Here is a 13,960-nt window from a genome sequence, read left to right as displayed (position 1 = left end):
TAAGCCACTTCGTCGAGTTATCATTTGCGACAGCCTGGTCGCTTCTGAAACAGAGCTACAAAGCGCAGTGGGCCTTAGTTTTATATTTACACGGCATACAAAGCTGCAGATGCCGGCATTGTGCAACGGTCAGCACACACTGTATTCAACCTTACTTGATACCAGGGACACGTCTTGTTAATGCCTATCCCACCTGAGCTCCTGCCTACACTGCAGTCGGGGTGAAGCGATGGATTAAACCTCGCGTGCAGATGGAGTGTGACGGCATTTGCCGCGAGGGATGTCCGTGCCTCGAAGAGGCCTTCTTCCAGTAGTGGATAGACCACGGCTGGTGGTGTTGATGTCATTGGTAGCGAGCGTGTTTTACCGTGCCAGGCCCGGCCGCGCTGCCGATGATCTCGTTGGAGGAAGAGGCGTTCCCACTGCCACCGACATCACCCTTCCCCGACGCCTCGGCTGCACTACCGCCTTCTTCAGCGGCGATGCTGCCCTCTTCAGCGGCACTACCACCCTCTTCAGCGGCGCTACCACCCTCGTCAGCTGCACTACCGACCTCTTTGGTACCGCTACTGCCCTCTCCAACTACACTAACAGCGTCTTCAACGGCGCTACCGCCCTCTTCAGCAACTGTACTCCCCTCAGCTCCAGAACTACCCTCTTCAGCTCCAGAACCACCCTCTCCAGCTGCGGTACCACTCTCTTCAGCTGCGGCACGAACCTCTTCAGCGGTGCTACTGCCCTCTTCAACTGCGACACCATCCTCTCCAGCTGTAGCACCATCCTCTCCAGCTGTAGCACCACCCTCTTCAGCTGCGGTACCACTCTCTTCAGATGCGGCACGACCCTCTTCAGCGGTGCTACTGCCCTCTTCAACTGCGACACCATCCTCTCCAGCTGTAGCACCACCCTCTTCAGCTACGGCACCACCCTCTTCAGATTCTTCGGCTGCGGCACCATCCTCTTTAGCTGCAGCACCACCCCCTTTAGCTGTGGTACTGTCTTCAGCGGCGCTACCACCCTCTTCAGCTGCACTACCGACCTCTTTGGTACCGCTACTGCCCTCTCCAACTACACTAACACCGTCTTCAACGGCGCTACCGCCCTCTTCAGCAACAGTACTCCCCACAGCTCCAGAACCACCCTCTACAGCTGTGATACCACTCTCTTCAACTGTGACACCACCCTCTCCAGCTGTAGCACCACCTTCATCAGCTGTAGCACCATCCTCTCCAACTGTGGCATCACCCTCTTCAACTGCACTAGCGCCCTCTTCAGCGACGGCACCGTCCTCTTCAGCTGCGGCACCACCCTCTTCAGATTCTTCGGCTGCGGCACCACCCTTTTTAGCTGCACTACCGCCCTCTTTAGCTGCACTACCGCCCTCTTCAGACGCACTACCACCCTCTTCAGACGCACTACCACCCTCTTTAACTGCACTACCGCCCTCTTCAGACACACTATCACCCTCTTTAGCTGCACTACCGCTCTCCTCAAATACACTACCGCCCTCTTCATCTGCACTACTGCCCCCTATAGCTGCACTACCGCCCTCAGCAGGTGCACTACCACCCTCTTCAACTGTGCTACTGTCTTCTTCAGCGGCACTACCACCATCTTTAGCTGCACTACCGACCTCTTCAGTAGCGCTACTGCCCTCTCCAACTACACTAACACCGTCTTCAACGGCGCTACCGCCCTCTTCAGCAACAGTACTCCCCACAGCTCCAGAACCATCCTCTCCAGCTGTAGCACCACCCTCTTCAACTGCACTACTGCCCTCTTCAGCTGTGGCACCACCCCCTTCAACTGCACTACCGCCCACTTCAGCTGCACTACCGCCCTCTTCAGCGGCGGCACCACCCTCTTCAGATTCTTCGGCTGTGGCACCACCCTCTTCAGATTCTTCGGCTGTGGCACCACCCTCTTCAGCTGCGGCACCATCCTTTTCAGCTGCACTACCGCCCTCTTCAGACACACTACAAACCTCTTTAGCTGCACTACTGCCCCCTTCAGCTGCACTACCGCCCTCTTCAGCTACACTACCGCCCTCTTCAACTGCACTACCACCCTCTTCAGCGGCGGCACCATCCTCTTCAGATTCTTCGGCCGCGGCATCACCCTGTTCAGCTGCGGCACCGGTGACCTTGGGCGGCGCTGGCGTCCCGGCGTTCCCAACAGCGGCGGGCGCCACCACCGTCGGCGTTTCTATCGTCGTGGCGAAAAACCCGGCAAATGCAGTGGTCACGACCCTCACGGCTGTCGAGAGGATAGAGCCGGTGACCCCCGGGGGGGTCGTGGTTCCGGTCAAGGTCACCGGCGGCGGTGTCGTGAGTTTACCGGCTTCGGGGGCGGCTGGGGGCGGCCCGGTGAGATATGGAGGCGGCGATTCTCGTGTAGTTCCTGCGGGGAGGATGAGGCGGGGGGTTAAGATCGCGAGGGGTTGAGTGTGGACAGCCTACGGGGTCCCAGGGCACCGTGGGAAGCGGAGCGGGTCGGTCAATAACAACGATCTCTCAACTGTCATCATCATCATCACCACCACAATAATCAGTCATTATCATCATTGTTATCATCATCATCATCATTTGATGCCATTCCCATCCTTTTATTGCTAAACCTCACTTCATCATCGTTTGCATGGAAATCATCAAGATCGTAATTTTTTAATCGTAATTTTCACGATCATCATCATCACCATTCATCATCGCATCTCTGTGATTGGTTAAGCCATCATCACCCGGGGGCCGCAAACACTCTCGTTGTCAGGCCCACGTGGTCAAGTAATCGTCACCGTACGGACAGACATTCCACTCTGCCTTGCCATGAGCACGTGGAATTGCCTCGCTGGCATCAGCCAGGCGAAGGAGAAGGATCAACGGTCCCATTTGGGAGGCGCCTCTGAGGCTCTTGAAGACACCTCTGGGGGGAGTGGGCAACCGACGAAAACAAGGGGAGATATTTAGCCTCGAATTCGGTCAAACAAGAAACTCAAGGACCACTCAACATTTCAAGAGACGCACCGATGCACCCGCGGGGAATTCCCCGGAAACGGTGGGCCCCTTAAAGAGTCTATGGGCAATGGTGGGGGGAGGGAGCCTAGCCCTCACACACGGCTCTGGGCGGCATACAGATCCCCGGGGAGGTCCTTCGTCCAGCAGCGGATTGAGCAAGGCACGGGGGCAATACGACGCGTGAGATCGTAACTACGAGAGGAGTTGGAAGAAAGATGAAAAAAAAAATTAAGAATTAAAAATTAATATTAATAAAATAAGTTAATATTGGGATGTGAATGTAAAAAAGAAACCCACTAAAATTTACTGACTAGGAAAATAAGCACAAAAATATCGAGTAAAAAATAAAAGGTTAAAATAAAATGAAAGTCTCCACACAAAAATATCGTGAACATAAAACAAACAGCGTGGAGGGATTTGTGACGCGGCTGTGCACATCAACACCGAGGACTGGCGGCAGAGGACAAACAATAACGAGGGGGTTGTGAGCAGCGCCATCATTCACACTGCGCACTCAAGCACCGTCAGAGCTCTCGCATGCCACCACCACCACCACTCCTGCCACCGCCACCACCACCGCCACCACCACCACCACTGCCACTACCACCACCACCACTCCTGCCACCGCCACAACCACCGCCACTACTACCACCGCCGCCACCACCACCACCGCCACCACCGCCACCACCACGGCCACTACTACCACCGCCGCCACCACCACCACCGCCACTACTACCACCGCCACCACCACCACCACCACCGCCACCACCACCACTGCCACCACCGCCACCGCCACCGCCGCCACCACCACCACCGCCACCACCACCACCGCCACTACTACCACCGCCACCACCACCGCCACCACCGCCACCACCACCACCACCGCCACTACTACCACCACCACCACCGCCGCCACCACCACCGCCACCACCACCGCCACCACCACCACCGCCGCCACCACCACTGCCACCACCACCGCCACCACCACCACCGCCACCACCACCGCCACTACTACCGCCACCACCACTGCCGCCACCACCACCGCCACCACCACCGTCACCACCACCACCACTACCACCACCACCGCCACCACCACCGCTACTACTACCGCCACCACCACTGCCGCCACCACCACCGCCACCACCACCGCCGCCACCACCACCGCCACCACCACCGCCACCGCCACCACCACCGCCACCACCACCGCTATAATCTGTCTCGTCAAACCGCCTGGAGGCCACCCGGGGACGCTGGTGGATTTCTCGCGCGACGGCGGCAGCGGTGACGGCGGCGGTGACGGCGGCGGCGAGAGATTCATCATCGGCCGTCGCACGAGATGTGAGGCTCCCTCCCCCCACCGAGGAAGCAAGGTGTCAAAACCTCGATTTTTTTTTCTCTTTGGTTATGGTGGGGGGAGAGGAGGGGAGGGAGGTGGGTGGGTGGGTGGGGGGGCCCAGATCTTAACGGCGTGGGTTTGGCTGAAGAGTGCCAGGGCGCGGGATACCGGGGCGCGACGAGGCATGAGGTCGACGCAGAGGTCGCCCTGCGGGACGATTTTTTTTCCGCACTTCCATCGCCGCGACGGCGGTCACCGCTCCCGTGAACGTCACTCGCCGGACTCCTCCTCCAGCCGTGTGGGAGACAGCGGCAACTTGTAAGGACCTCAAATCCACTCTGAATCAAGACCTAAACACCATGGGGGAATATTTCCGGAAATGGAGGCTCAAGCCAAATCCCCAGTAAACAACAGCCACTGCATTTCATCTTGATAGTAAGGGCGCCAAGCACACAGCGAAAGTGACCTTCTGCGGCAACACCGTGCGACACGACCCCGCTCCGACCTATCTCGCCGTGAAGCTGGACCCGACGCCAACCTTCCATGACCACCTGAAACAGGAGGCCACCAAGACCAAGATCCAGCAACTGGCGAGCACCCTCAGTGCTAGGGGCATCAACGATGGCGCTTGTGTAGCCGAATACTGTGCACCAGCATGGACCAGAGGGAGTCACCACTCGACTCGATGATGTCCAACTGAACCCTCCAGTCGACCCCGACACCCTGGGGCTGCCCGTGCTGTCACCAAATCTCTCCCCCAACGCTGCAACCCACCGGACAGCCCCTTCTCAATCATCGGGACCTCAACAACGTCCCTCGCCATCGCTTGAAGTCACGCGGCAAGCCCTTTAGGACCCACGGCGCTTCACCTACAACGATGCGACTTCAACCCCCCGGTGAAGCTTGGATAGCTGAATGGAGTTCAAAATAACTCACAGACACCTTGTTGTGAAAGAACCAACACAGAACTCCCCTGGGTTTGCTGTTCCAATATGCTCATGGTCCACCATATTCTTAGGTTTTTTCGGTAAAGTCACGTAGGTAAAAAAATTAAAATTAATAAAAGTAAAATAAAAATAAAATAAAAATCACGACGTTTCGGAGGCAACACAAGCTTCCGTCTTCAGGTGGAACCGTCACAGCACGATAGCTGTATCAAGTGAGAGAAATTCCAAGAACACAGTATTTGTATATATACTGGTTGAGGGTGGGGTATATTTGTAACATTAATAAATTTAGCTGTATTATTTATTTATTTACCTACGTGACTTTACCGAAAAAACCTAAGAATATGAATCCTTGCAGTCACGAAAGCTTCAAATCATGGTCCACCCTAAATCGCACCCAGCACACAAACCAGGCTGCAGATGCGGATAGCTGATGCACAAATAGAAAATTAAAAACTCTCCAGGAGTGGTGCGACTGCGATCATCCAGAACAGATTTCATAACGTATGACGCAATCTCCAATCCACAAATACAAAGGAGACATCGCAGCGATGATACACTCCGCTGCTCCTGATGCAGTTGTCTGGCTTAACCCACTTGAATGTTAAATTGTTTCTCTCCAACTACATCAGCCGTACTAAAGCAAAATACTTTCACCACCACCACTCACTCACCCGCCCACTCAATCAGTCACCCACAATCACTCACTCACCCGCTCACTCACAATCACTCACCCACTCACTCGCTCACAATCAATCACCCACTCACTCACCCGCCCACTCAATCAGTCACTCTCAATCACTCACGCACCCACAATCACTCACCCACTCACAATCACTCACCCACTCACTCGCTCACAATCAATCACCCACTCACTCACCCGCCCATTCAATCAGTCACTCACAATCACTCACGCACCCACAATCACTCACCCACTCACAATCACTCACCCACTCACTCGCTCACAATCAATCACCCACTCACTCACCCGCCCATTCAATCAGTCACTCACAATCACTCACGCACCCACAATCACTCACCCACTCACTCACCCACTCACTCGCTCACAATCAATCACCCAATCACTCACCCGCCCACTCAATCAGTCACTCACAATCACTCACGCACCCACAATCACTCACCCACTCACTCGCTCATAATCACTCGCTCACAATCAATCACCCAATCACTCACCCGCCCACTCAATCAGTCACTCACAATCACTCACGCACCCACAATCACTCACCCACTCACTCGCTCATAATCACTCGCTCACAATCAATCACCCACTCACTCACCCGCCCACCCAATCACTCACTTACAATCACAATCACTCACGCACCCACAATCACTCACCCACTCACTCGCTCATAATCACTTGCTCACAATCAATCACCCACTCACTCACCCACCCACCCAATCACTCACTTACAATCACTCACTCACGCACCCACAATCACTCACCCACTCACTCGCTCATAATCACTCGCTCACTCACCCAACCCATCCACTGAAACCACAAGGCTGCTCACGTTGAGTCTGCTCGCCCTCGGAGCCGCCACGCACTCCGTGCACGTGCAAAGTGGCAACAGCGCAAACTGCTGCTGTGTGAAAGTTGACCCCTTCTGGGTCAACTGGGTGGAGGAGTGGAGGGTGTGGGGGGTGTGGGTTGGGGTGTGGGAGGGTGGAGTAAGGGGTCGTGCCGACGGCAGTGTGTGCGTGTCACTAACGACCCGTCAAGACGTCTTCAGTGAGACGCGGTGATGACCCCCCGTGAGTGGTCAGGGAGATGGATGGGGCGGGTTCCCTACAGCTGATGACGCCCCCCACCACCCCCAACCTCCCCCAACCTCCCCCCTCACCTACACCCCCCCACCTCCCCCTCCTCCCCACCACCCCACTCACCACCCCCCCCCACCTCCCCCCCCCACCCCGCCTCCCAACCTCCCCCCCCCACCTACACCCCCCCTCCCCCCCCACCACCCGCCCTACCTCCCCCCCCACCTTCCCCTCCCAGCTCCCCTCCACTTCCCCCCCACCACCTCCCCCACCACCCCCCCCACCTCCCCCCCACCACCCCTCCCAACCTTCCCCCCCACCTACACCCCCCCTCCCCCCCACCACCCACCCCACCTCCCCCCCCCACCTCCCCCCCTACCTTCCCCTCCACCTTCCCCTCCCACCTCCCCTCCATTTCCCCCACCACCACCTCCCCCACCACCCCCCTACCTCCCCCCCACCACCACCTCCCCCCCTCCCTCCCACCACCCCCCCCTACCTTCCCCTCCACCTTCCCCTCCCACCTCCCCTCCATTTCTCCCCCCCACCACCTCCCCCACCACCCCCCCCACCTCCCCCACCACCCCCCCACCTCCCCCCCACCACCACCTCCCCCCCTCCCTCCCACCTCCCCCCCCACCTCCCCCCCATCTCCTGTTCAATCTGGACACCACGCATCATTTAGTACTGATAATAGTAACAGAATAATTGATCATCATACGACTACTACATTACAGCCGAATTAGGCTGCCAAATCGCAACCGTGACGAGTTTTTGCCCTCTTGAAAGTGTCGGCGGTAAACCAAAAATCCGTGGCCCGCGAAGTCATTTGAAGTCATTTGATGCGACGATGGCGATGATTATAATTATACCGCCTTCCACGGACTACAATACGCGCTGTGTTCGCCTGTGTATTTTAAATGTAAAGTCGGAGGGCGAGTCTTATCATGGTGTGTGTGTGTGGGAGCGGTGGCGCAGCGCTTAGCGCTACGCTGCGCTACGAACCCGGCGACACGGTGACGATTATCTGAACCGGTCCTGGGCCTCACCTAGGTCGACTCAGCCTCAAATAAGTACCTGGTGCGGTGTGTAAACATCGCCACTGGGGAGACAAAGGCGGCCGGGCGTGGTGTTGGCCACCCACCTCCTCGTGTGCCGTGCCGGCCTTCATAGGTGCTCGCTAACAGCACTTGCCCCTACAGTATGTGAAGGCTATACGGGGGATCTTTGTTTTTTCTCTTTGTGTGGGGCACAGTCGGGGGTACAGCAGGTGCGTCTGCCAGTCGTCTCAGTCAGCCAACCCATGGCACCTGCTGGGTCTGTCCCGTGACCTCCTGTTGTCAGCAGCGAGCACTTAGACACTTCACGTGGCCTCAAGGTGCACCTGGCCTGGCACAGACGCCGTGGTGACGTCACCGCTACTTAGTGGCGAATGGCGGGGTATTGATGTGTCTGCGTGTGTGTCTGCGTGTGTCTGCGTGTGTGTGTATGTTTCTGTGTGTATGTTTCTGTGTGTGTCTGCATGTGTGTGTATGTTTCTCTGTGTATTTCTGTGTATGTGTCTGCGTGTGTGTGTTTCTGTGTGTGTGTGCTTCTGTGTGTGTGTCTGCGTGTGTGTGTATGTTTCTGTGCGTGTGTTTCTGTGTGTGTGTCTGCATGTGTGTATGTTTCTCTGTGTGTGTGTTTCTGTGTGTATGTATCTGTGTGTGTGTTTCTGTGTGTGTGTTTCTGCGTGTGTGTGTGTATGTTTCTGCGTGTGTGTGTGTGTGTATGCGTGTGTGTGTCTGCGTGTGTGTGTGTCTCTGTGTGTGTGTGTGGGGAGCGCTAGTGCAGCGGTTAGCGCGCTGCGCTACGAACCCGGCCGCACGAGTTCGACTCCCGCTCACGACCAATCCCGGTGACGATCATCTCTACTGGTCCCGGCTCTCTCCGAGGTCGACTCAGCCTCGAACGAGAGTCGGTGTGTAAACATCGCCACCGGGGAGGCACGAAGGCCTGTTCTAGGATGTTACCTGCTAGATGCGGGAGGCCGCCTGCTGACGTCTGCACGGTGGCGTCCTTGTGTCCGCACTCCACCTCCTTGCCGTCCCTGGGCGCAGACACAGCACATGGTCAATGCGCGTTGTCCGTGCCGTGATGAACCGGCGTGCACCGACCGCTGGGTGGACAGTGGCGACGGTGGCGGCGGCGGTGGCGATTTGGGAAAGTTGGCACCGTCGCTTGAACTGCCGTTGTCCGGGAGCCGGAGTCGAACCGGCGACCTCTGGGTCGCTGGTCGAGCGCGATGCTGACGCGTCGCTGACGCGTCGTGCCCACGTGTCGTGCCCACGTGTCGCTGACGCGTCGTGCCCACGTGTCCAGACGAGACGTTTGAATGGAGCGGCTGGGGCTCGTGGGATGGGAGAGTCACGGGCGGGCTCCTAGCCCAGTGCGACGCTCACCGTCACACCGCTACACCGCTACCCACCGTCACACCGCTACACCGCTACACCGCTACGCTACACCGCCACACTATCACACCGCCACACCGCTACACCGTCACACCGTCACACTATCACATCGCCACACCGCTACACCGTCACATCGTCACACCGCTACACCGTCACACTATCACACCGCTACACCGTCACATCGCCACACCGCTACACCGTCACACCGCTACACCGTCACACTATCACACCGCCACACCGCTACACCGTCACACCGCTACACCGTCACACTATCACATCGCCACACCGCTACACTGTCACACTATCACATCGCCACACCGCTACACCGTCACACTGCTACACCGTCACACTATCACATCGCCACACCGCTACACCGTCACAAGATTACACCGCCACACTATCACACCTCCACACCGCCACACCGCTACATCACCACACCACCACACTATCACACCGCTACACCGTCACACCGCCACACGATCACCCCGTCACACTATCACACCGCTACACTATCACCCCGCCACACCGCTACACCGTCACACCTTCGCGGCCGCATCCCCTCGCTAGGCGGAGCGCGACAATGAATCTACGCTAACGAGGCGGTCGATGTCGCCGGAGGATTATGTCCCAACATCCTCAGCTATTAAACTGTGAACCATCTCCTCTGGCAGGCCCCTCCGTACACCGGGGCCGCCCTTCTAAGTCAGCACGGAAATTAAACTTCTTTTAATTCTAGGTAGTTAACATCTCCTAGCCACCGTGATGATGATGAGAGAGAGTGACACGCAAACTCCAAATATACAGCAGGCGTCAGGGTCGGGATCAAACCCACGACCTCCTGTACACCAGGCGAGGTAGTTAACATCTCTTCGCCATCTTGGCGCCCACTGTTACTTGAGGTCTCAGAAGTGGCTCCGTGAGGTCAACTTCTGCAGGCCGTTCTCTGACACTGGGCGAGACGCTGTATTGTGGGAGATTCGAAGGGACAAGTCACCTCGTGACACGAAATCGCTGGTTAACGGCTTATGACGGTACTAAGAGTCATCGCCTGTCTTCTTGGTTCTTTCGGTAAAGTTAGGTAGAAGGGAAATAATAAAATAAAAATAAAAAACATAATAAAATACAATTCTCACGACGTTTCGGCCACAACGCAAGCAGCCGTCCTCAGGTTAAGAACAGGTCTGTCAGAAAGACAGCGTCTGAATCATTCAGACGCTGTCTTTCCGACAGCAAATTGTATTTTATTATGTTTTATTTTTATTATTTTATTATTTCCCTTCTACGTGACTTTACCGAAAGAACCAAGAAGATGAATCCCTGCAGTCACGAAAGTTTTAAATTAAAAAAAAGTCATCACCTGATCACCACGTGGTAGAAGTAGTAGTGGTAGTAGGGCTTTGGCGACCAATATTATCTACAACAGAGGTTTGTTCTTTTTTCGTGGGGTTAGATCACGCAAGTGCAGATGTGGTCGTTTAAACCCGCCGCCATCCCGACACGGACAACATTAGATAAGGTTTGTCACGTGACACAAAAACGTGCCGATTAGTTTACTCGAAAGAACCAAAGAGTATGGATTCCTGCAGTCACGAAAGCTTCAAATCAAGATTGATTATTCTTGGTTCTTTCGGTAAAGTCACGTAGAAGGGAAGTAATAAAATAATATAAATAAAACATAATAAAATTATTATTTTATTATGTTTTATTTTTATTATTTTATTATGTTTTATTTTTATTATTTTATTATGTTTTATTATTATTATTTTATTACTTCCCTTCTACGTGACTTTGCCGAAAGAACCAAGAAGATGAATCCCTGCAGTCACGAAAGCTTCAAATCAAGATTGATTCGTTTACTCGTTCGGCACCACACCGGTTGTCGTGCGTTGGTGAGTAAACCCACCACGGCATTTACCATTCGAGCGCCGTGACGTGATTACAACAAACAGCATCATCAGACGATCGGCCAGCGTTGTGGAGAAATCCTCCTCCTGATTTCGGTCATATATATTAAAAATAGAAATCTATCATGGATCTTCTTGGTTTTTTCGGTAAAGTCACGTAGAAGGAAAGTAATAAAATAATAAAAATAAAACAATAAAATACAAATCTCACGACGTTTAGGCCACAACGCAAGCAGCCGTCCTCAGGTGAAGACCGGGTCTGTCGGGGAGACAGCATCTGAATGACGTCTGAATGACGCTGTCTCCCCGACAGACCTGGTCTTCACCTGAGGACGGCTGCTTGCGTTGTGGCCGAAACGTCGTGAGAATTATTTTATTATGTTTTATTTTTATCATTTTATTATTTCCCTTCTACCTGACTTTACCGAAAGAACCAAGAAGATGAATCCCTGCAGTCACGAAAGAAGCTTTAAATCGAAATCTATTATGGACAGTTATCACCTGGTGACACAAAAGCAAACTTATGCGACTGGCAACTACTCTTGAGCCCTTACCTGTGTGGCTCATCGTGCATTGTAGAAATCTGTCAAGACGGGAGAATGAATGCGTTAAACATTAGCGGGATCATTCGCGGGACTCAAACACAAACACACACACACGTGGTTCTAGAGGTGGCCGGGTGGGTCAGAGGTCATCGGCGCTAAGTCGGCATCGCTGAGGTCCTGGGGTTTGCCTCCAGGTTACAGGTCCATCGACTCAGGCAGAGACACATAGACTCACATTTAAAACTAAACTATTTTTTTTTCGACCAGGTAAGGCTCCACTGTTCAATATAGCAATTCTTTGTCAGAAGCTACCTGGCTATCACAGATGATTGCTCAATGAAGTGGGCTCATCATCGTGGTATAGCGGCTAAACACTCTGAACGCGTGATATTGATTCTTACTGTGGAGGGAAAACCCGGAGGAGCCGGAGAAATATCCACGCGATTACGTGGAGAGAGAGAGAGACGCAAACTCCAAATATACAGCAGCAAGCGTCAGGGTTGGGATTGAACCCACGACCTCCTGTATACCAGGCTAGGTAGTTAACATCTCCTAGCCACCGTGATGATGATGAGAGAGAGACACGCAAACTCAAAATATACAGCAGCAGGCGTCAGGGTTGGGATTGAACTCATGACCTCCTATATACCAGGCGAGGTAAGTAACATCTCCTCGCCACCGTGATGATGATGATGATGAGAGAGAGACACGCAAACTCCAAATATACAGCAGCAGGCGTCAGAGTTGGGATCGAACCCACGACCTCCTGCGTACCAGGCGAGGTAGTTAACATCTCCTAGCCACCGTGATGATGATGAGAGAGAGAGACACGCATACTCCACATACACAGCAGCAGGCGTCAGGGTTAGGATTGAACCCATTGAGAGAGAGACACGCAAACTCCAAATATACAGCAGCAGGCGTCAGGGTTGGGATTTAACCCACGACCTCCTGTATACCAGGCGAGGTAGTTAACATCGATCCACTGTGGCACCCCACAGGCTGGGTTGTGATTAGTGAGCTGATGGTCTCTGTTCGGTCGCCTATTAGGAAGCCACCTGAAGAAGACCGCTTGTGTTGCGACCGAAACGTCGTGGGTTTTTTGCTTTAAATTTTTATTTTTGTTTTCTATCCTACATGACTTCACCGAAAGAAGCAAAATATACTTTGAATCATCCAGATTGAAAACTAATTTCTTTAGAACTGCTTTCTGTGTTTGGCGTGTTGTCCTTCCCGCCGCACCTCCAGTTAGCACGGTCAGTAACACAGAAGTTCAACGTACACACATAGACTCATATAGTCACTCACACAGATAGTCACTCACACAGTCACTCACATAGTCACTCACCCACTTACATAGTCACTCACCCACTCACATAGTCACTCACCACTCACATAGTCACTCACTCACTCACATCGTCACTCACCCACTCACACAGTTACTCATCCACTCACATAGTCACTCACTCACTCACTCACACAGTCACTCACCCACTCACTCAGTCACTCACCCACTCACCCACTCACATAGTCACTCACCCACTCACATAGTCACTCACCCACTCACATAGTCACTCATCCACTCACATAGTCACTCACCCAATCACACAGTTACTCATCCACTCACATAGTCACTCACTCACACAGTCACTCACCCACTCACTCAGTCACTCACCCACTCACCCACTCACATAGTCACTCACACACTCACACAGTCACTCACCCACTCACATAGTCACTCACCCACTCACACAGTCACTCACATAGTCACTCACCCACTCACACAGTCACTCACCCACTCACACAGTCACTCACCCACCTACATAGTCACTCACCCACTCACACAGTCACTCACACAGTCACTCACATAGTCACTCATCCACCCATATAGCGACTCACCCACTCACATAGTCACTCACCCACTCACACAGTCACTCACCCACTCACATAGTCACTCACCCACTCACATAGCCACTCACCCACTCACA

At 54.0% G+C, this 13,960-nt stretch overlaps 1 protein-coding gene across 1 annotated transcript; it reads left to right on the top strand.

Annotated features, from left to right (window-relative positions):
- The first annotated feature begins 340 nt into the window (after positions 1–340).
- On the top strand, positions 341–9,497 carry LOC144735800 (uncharacterized). The gene is made up of 5 exons (XM_078618320.1): positions 341–992; positions 1,027–2,366; positions 4,869–4,979; positions 9,173–9,340; positions 9,435–9,497. The coding sequence occupies exons 1-5, from the start codon at positions 341–343 to the stop codon at positions 9,495–9,497; spliced, it is 2,334 nt and encodes a 777-aa protein (XP_078474446.1).
- Positions 9,498–13,960: the final 4,463 nt, after the last annotated feature.

This window comes from Lampetra planeri, chromosome 57 (genome assembly GCF_965212315.1).
Source record: "Lampetra planeri chromosome 57, kcLamPlan1.2.h2, whole genome shotgun sequence".
NCBI lineage: Eukaryota > Metazoa > Chordata > Hyperoartia > Petromyzontiformes > Petromyzontidae > Lampetra > Lampetra planeri.
This window is presented reverse-complemented; position numbering and strand designations above follow the sequence as displayed.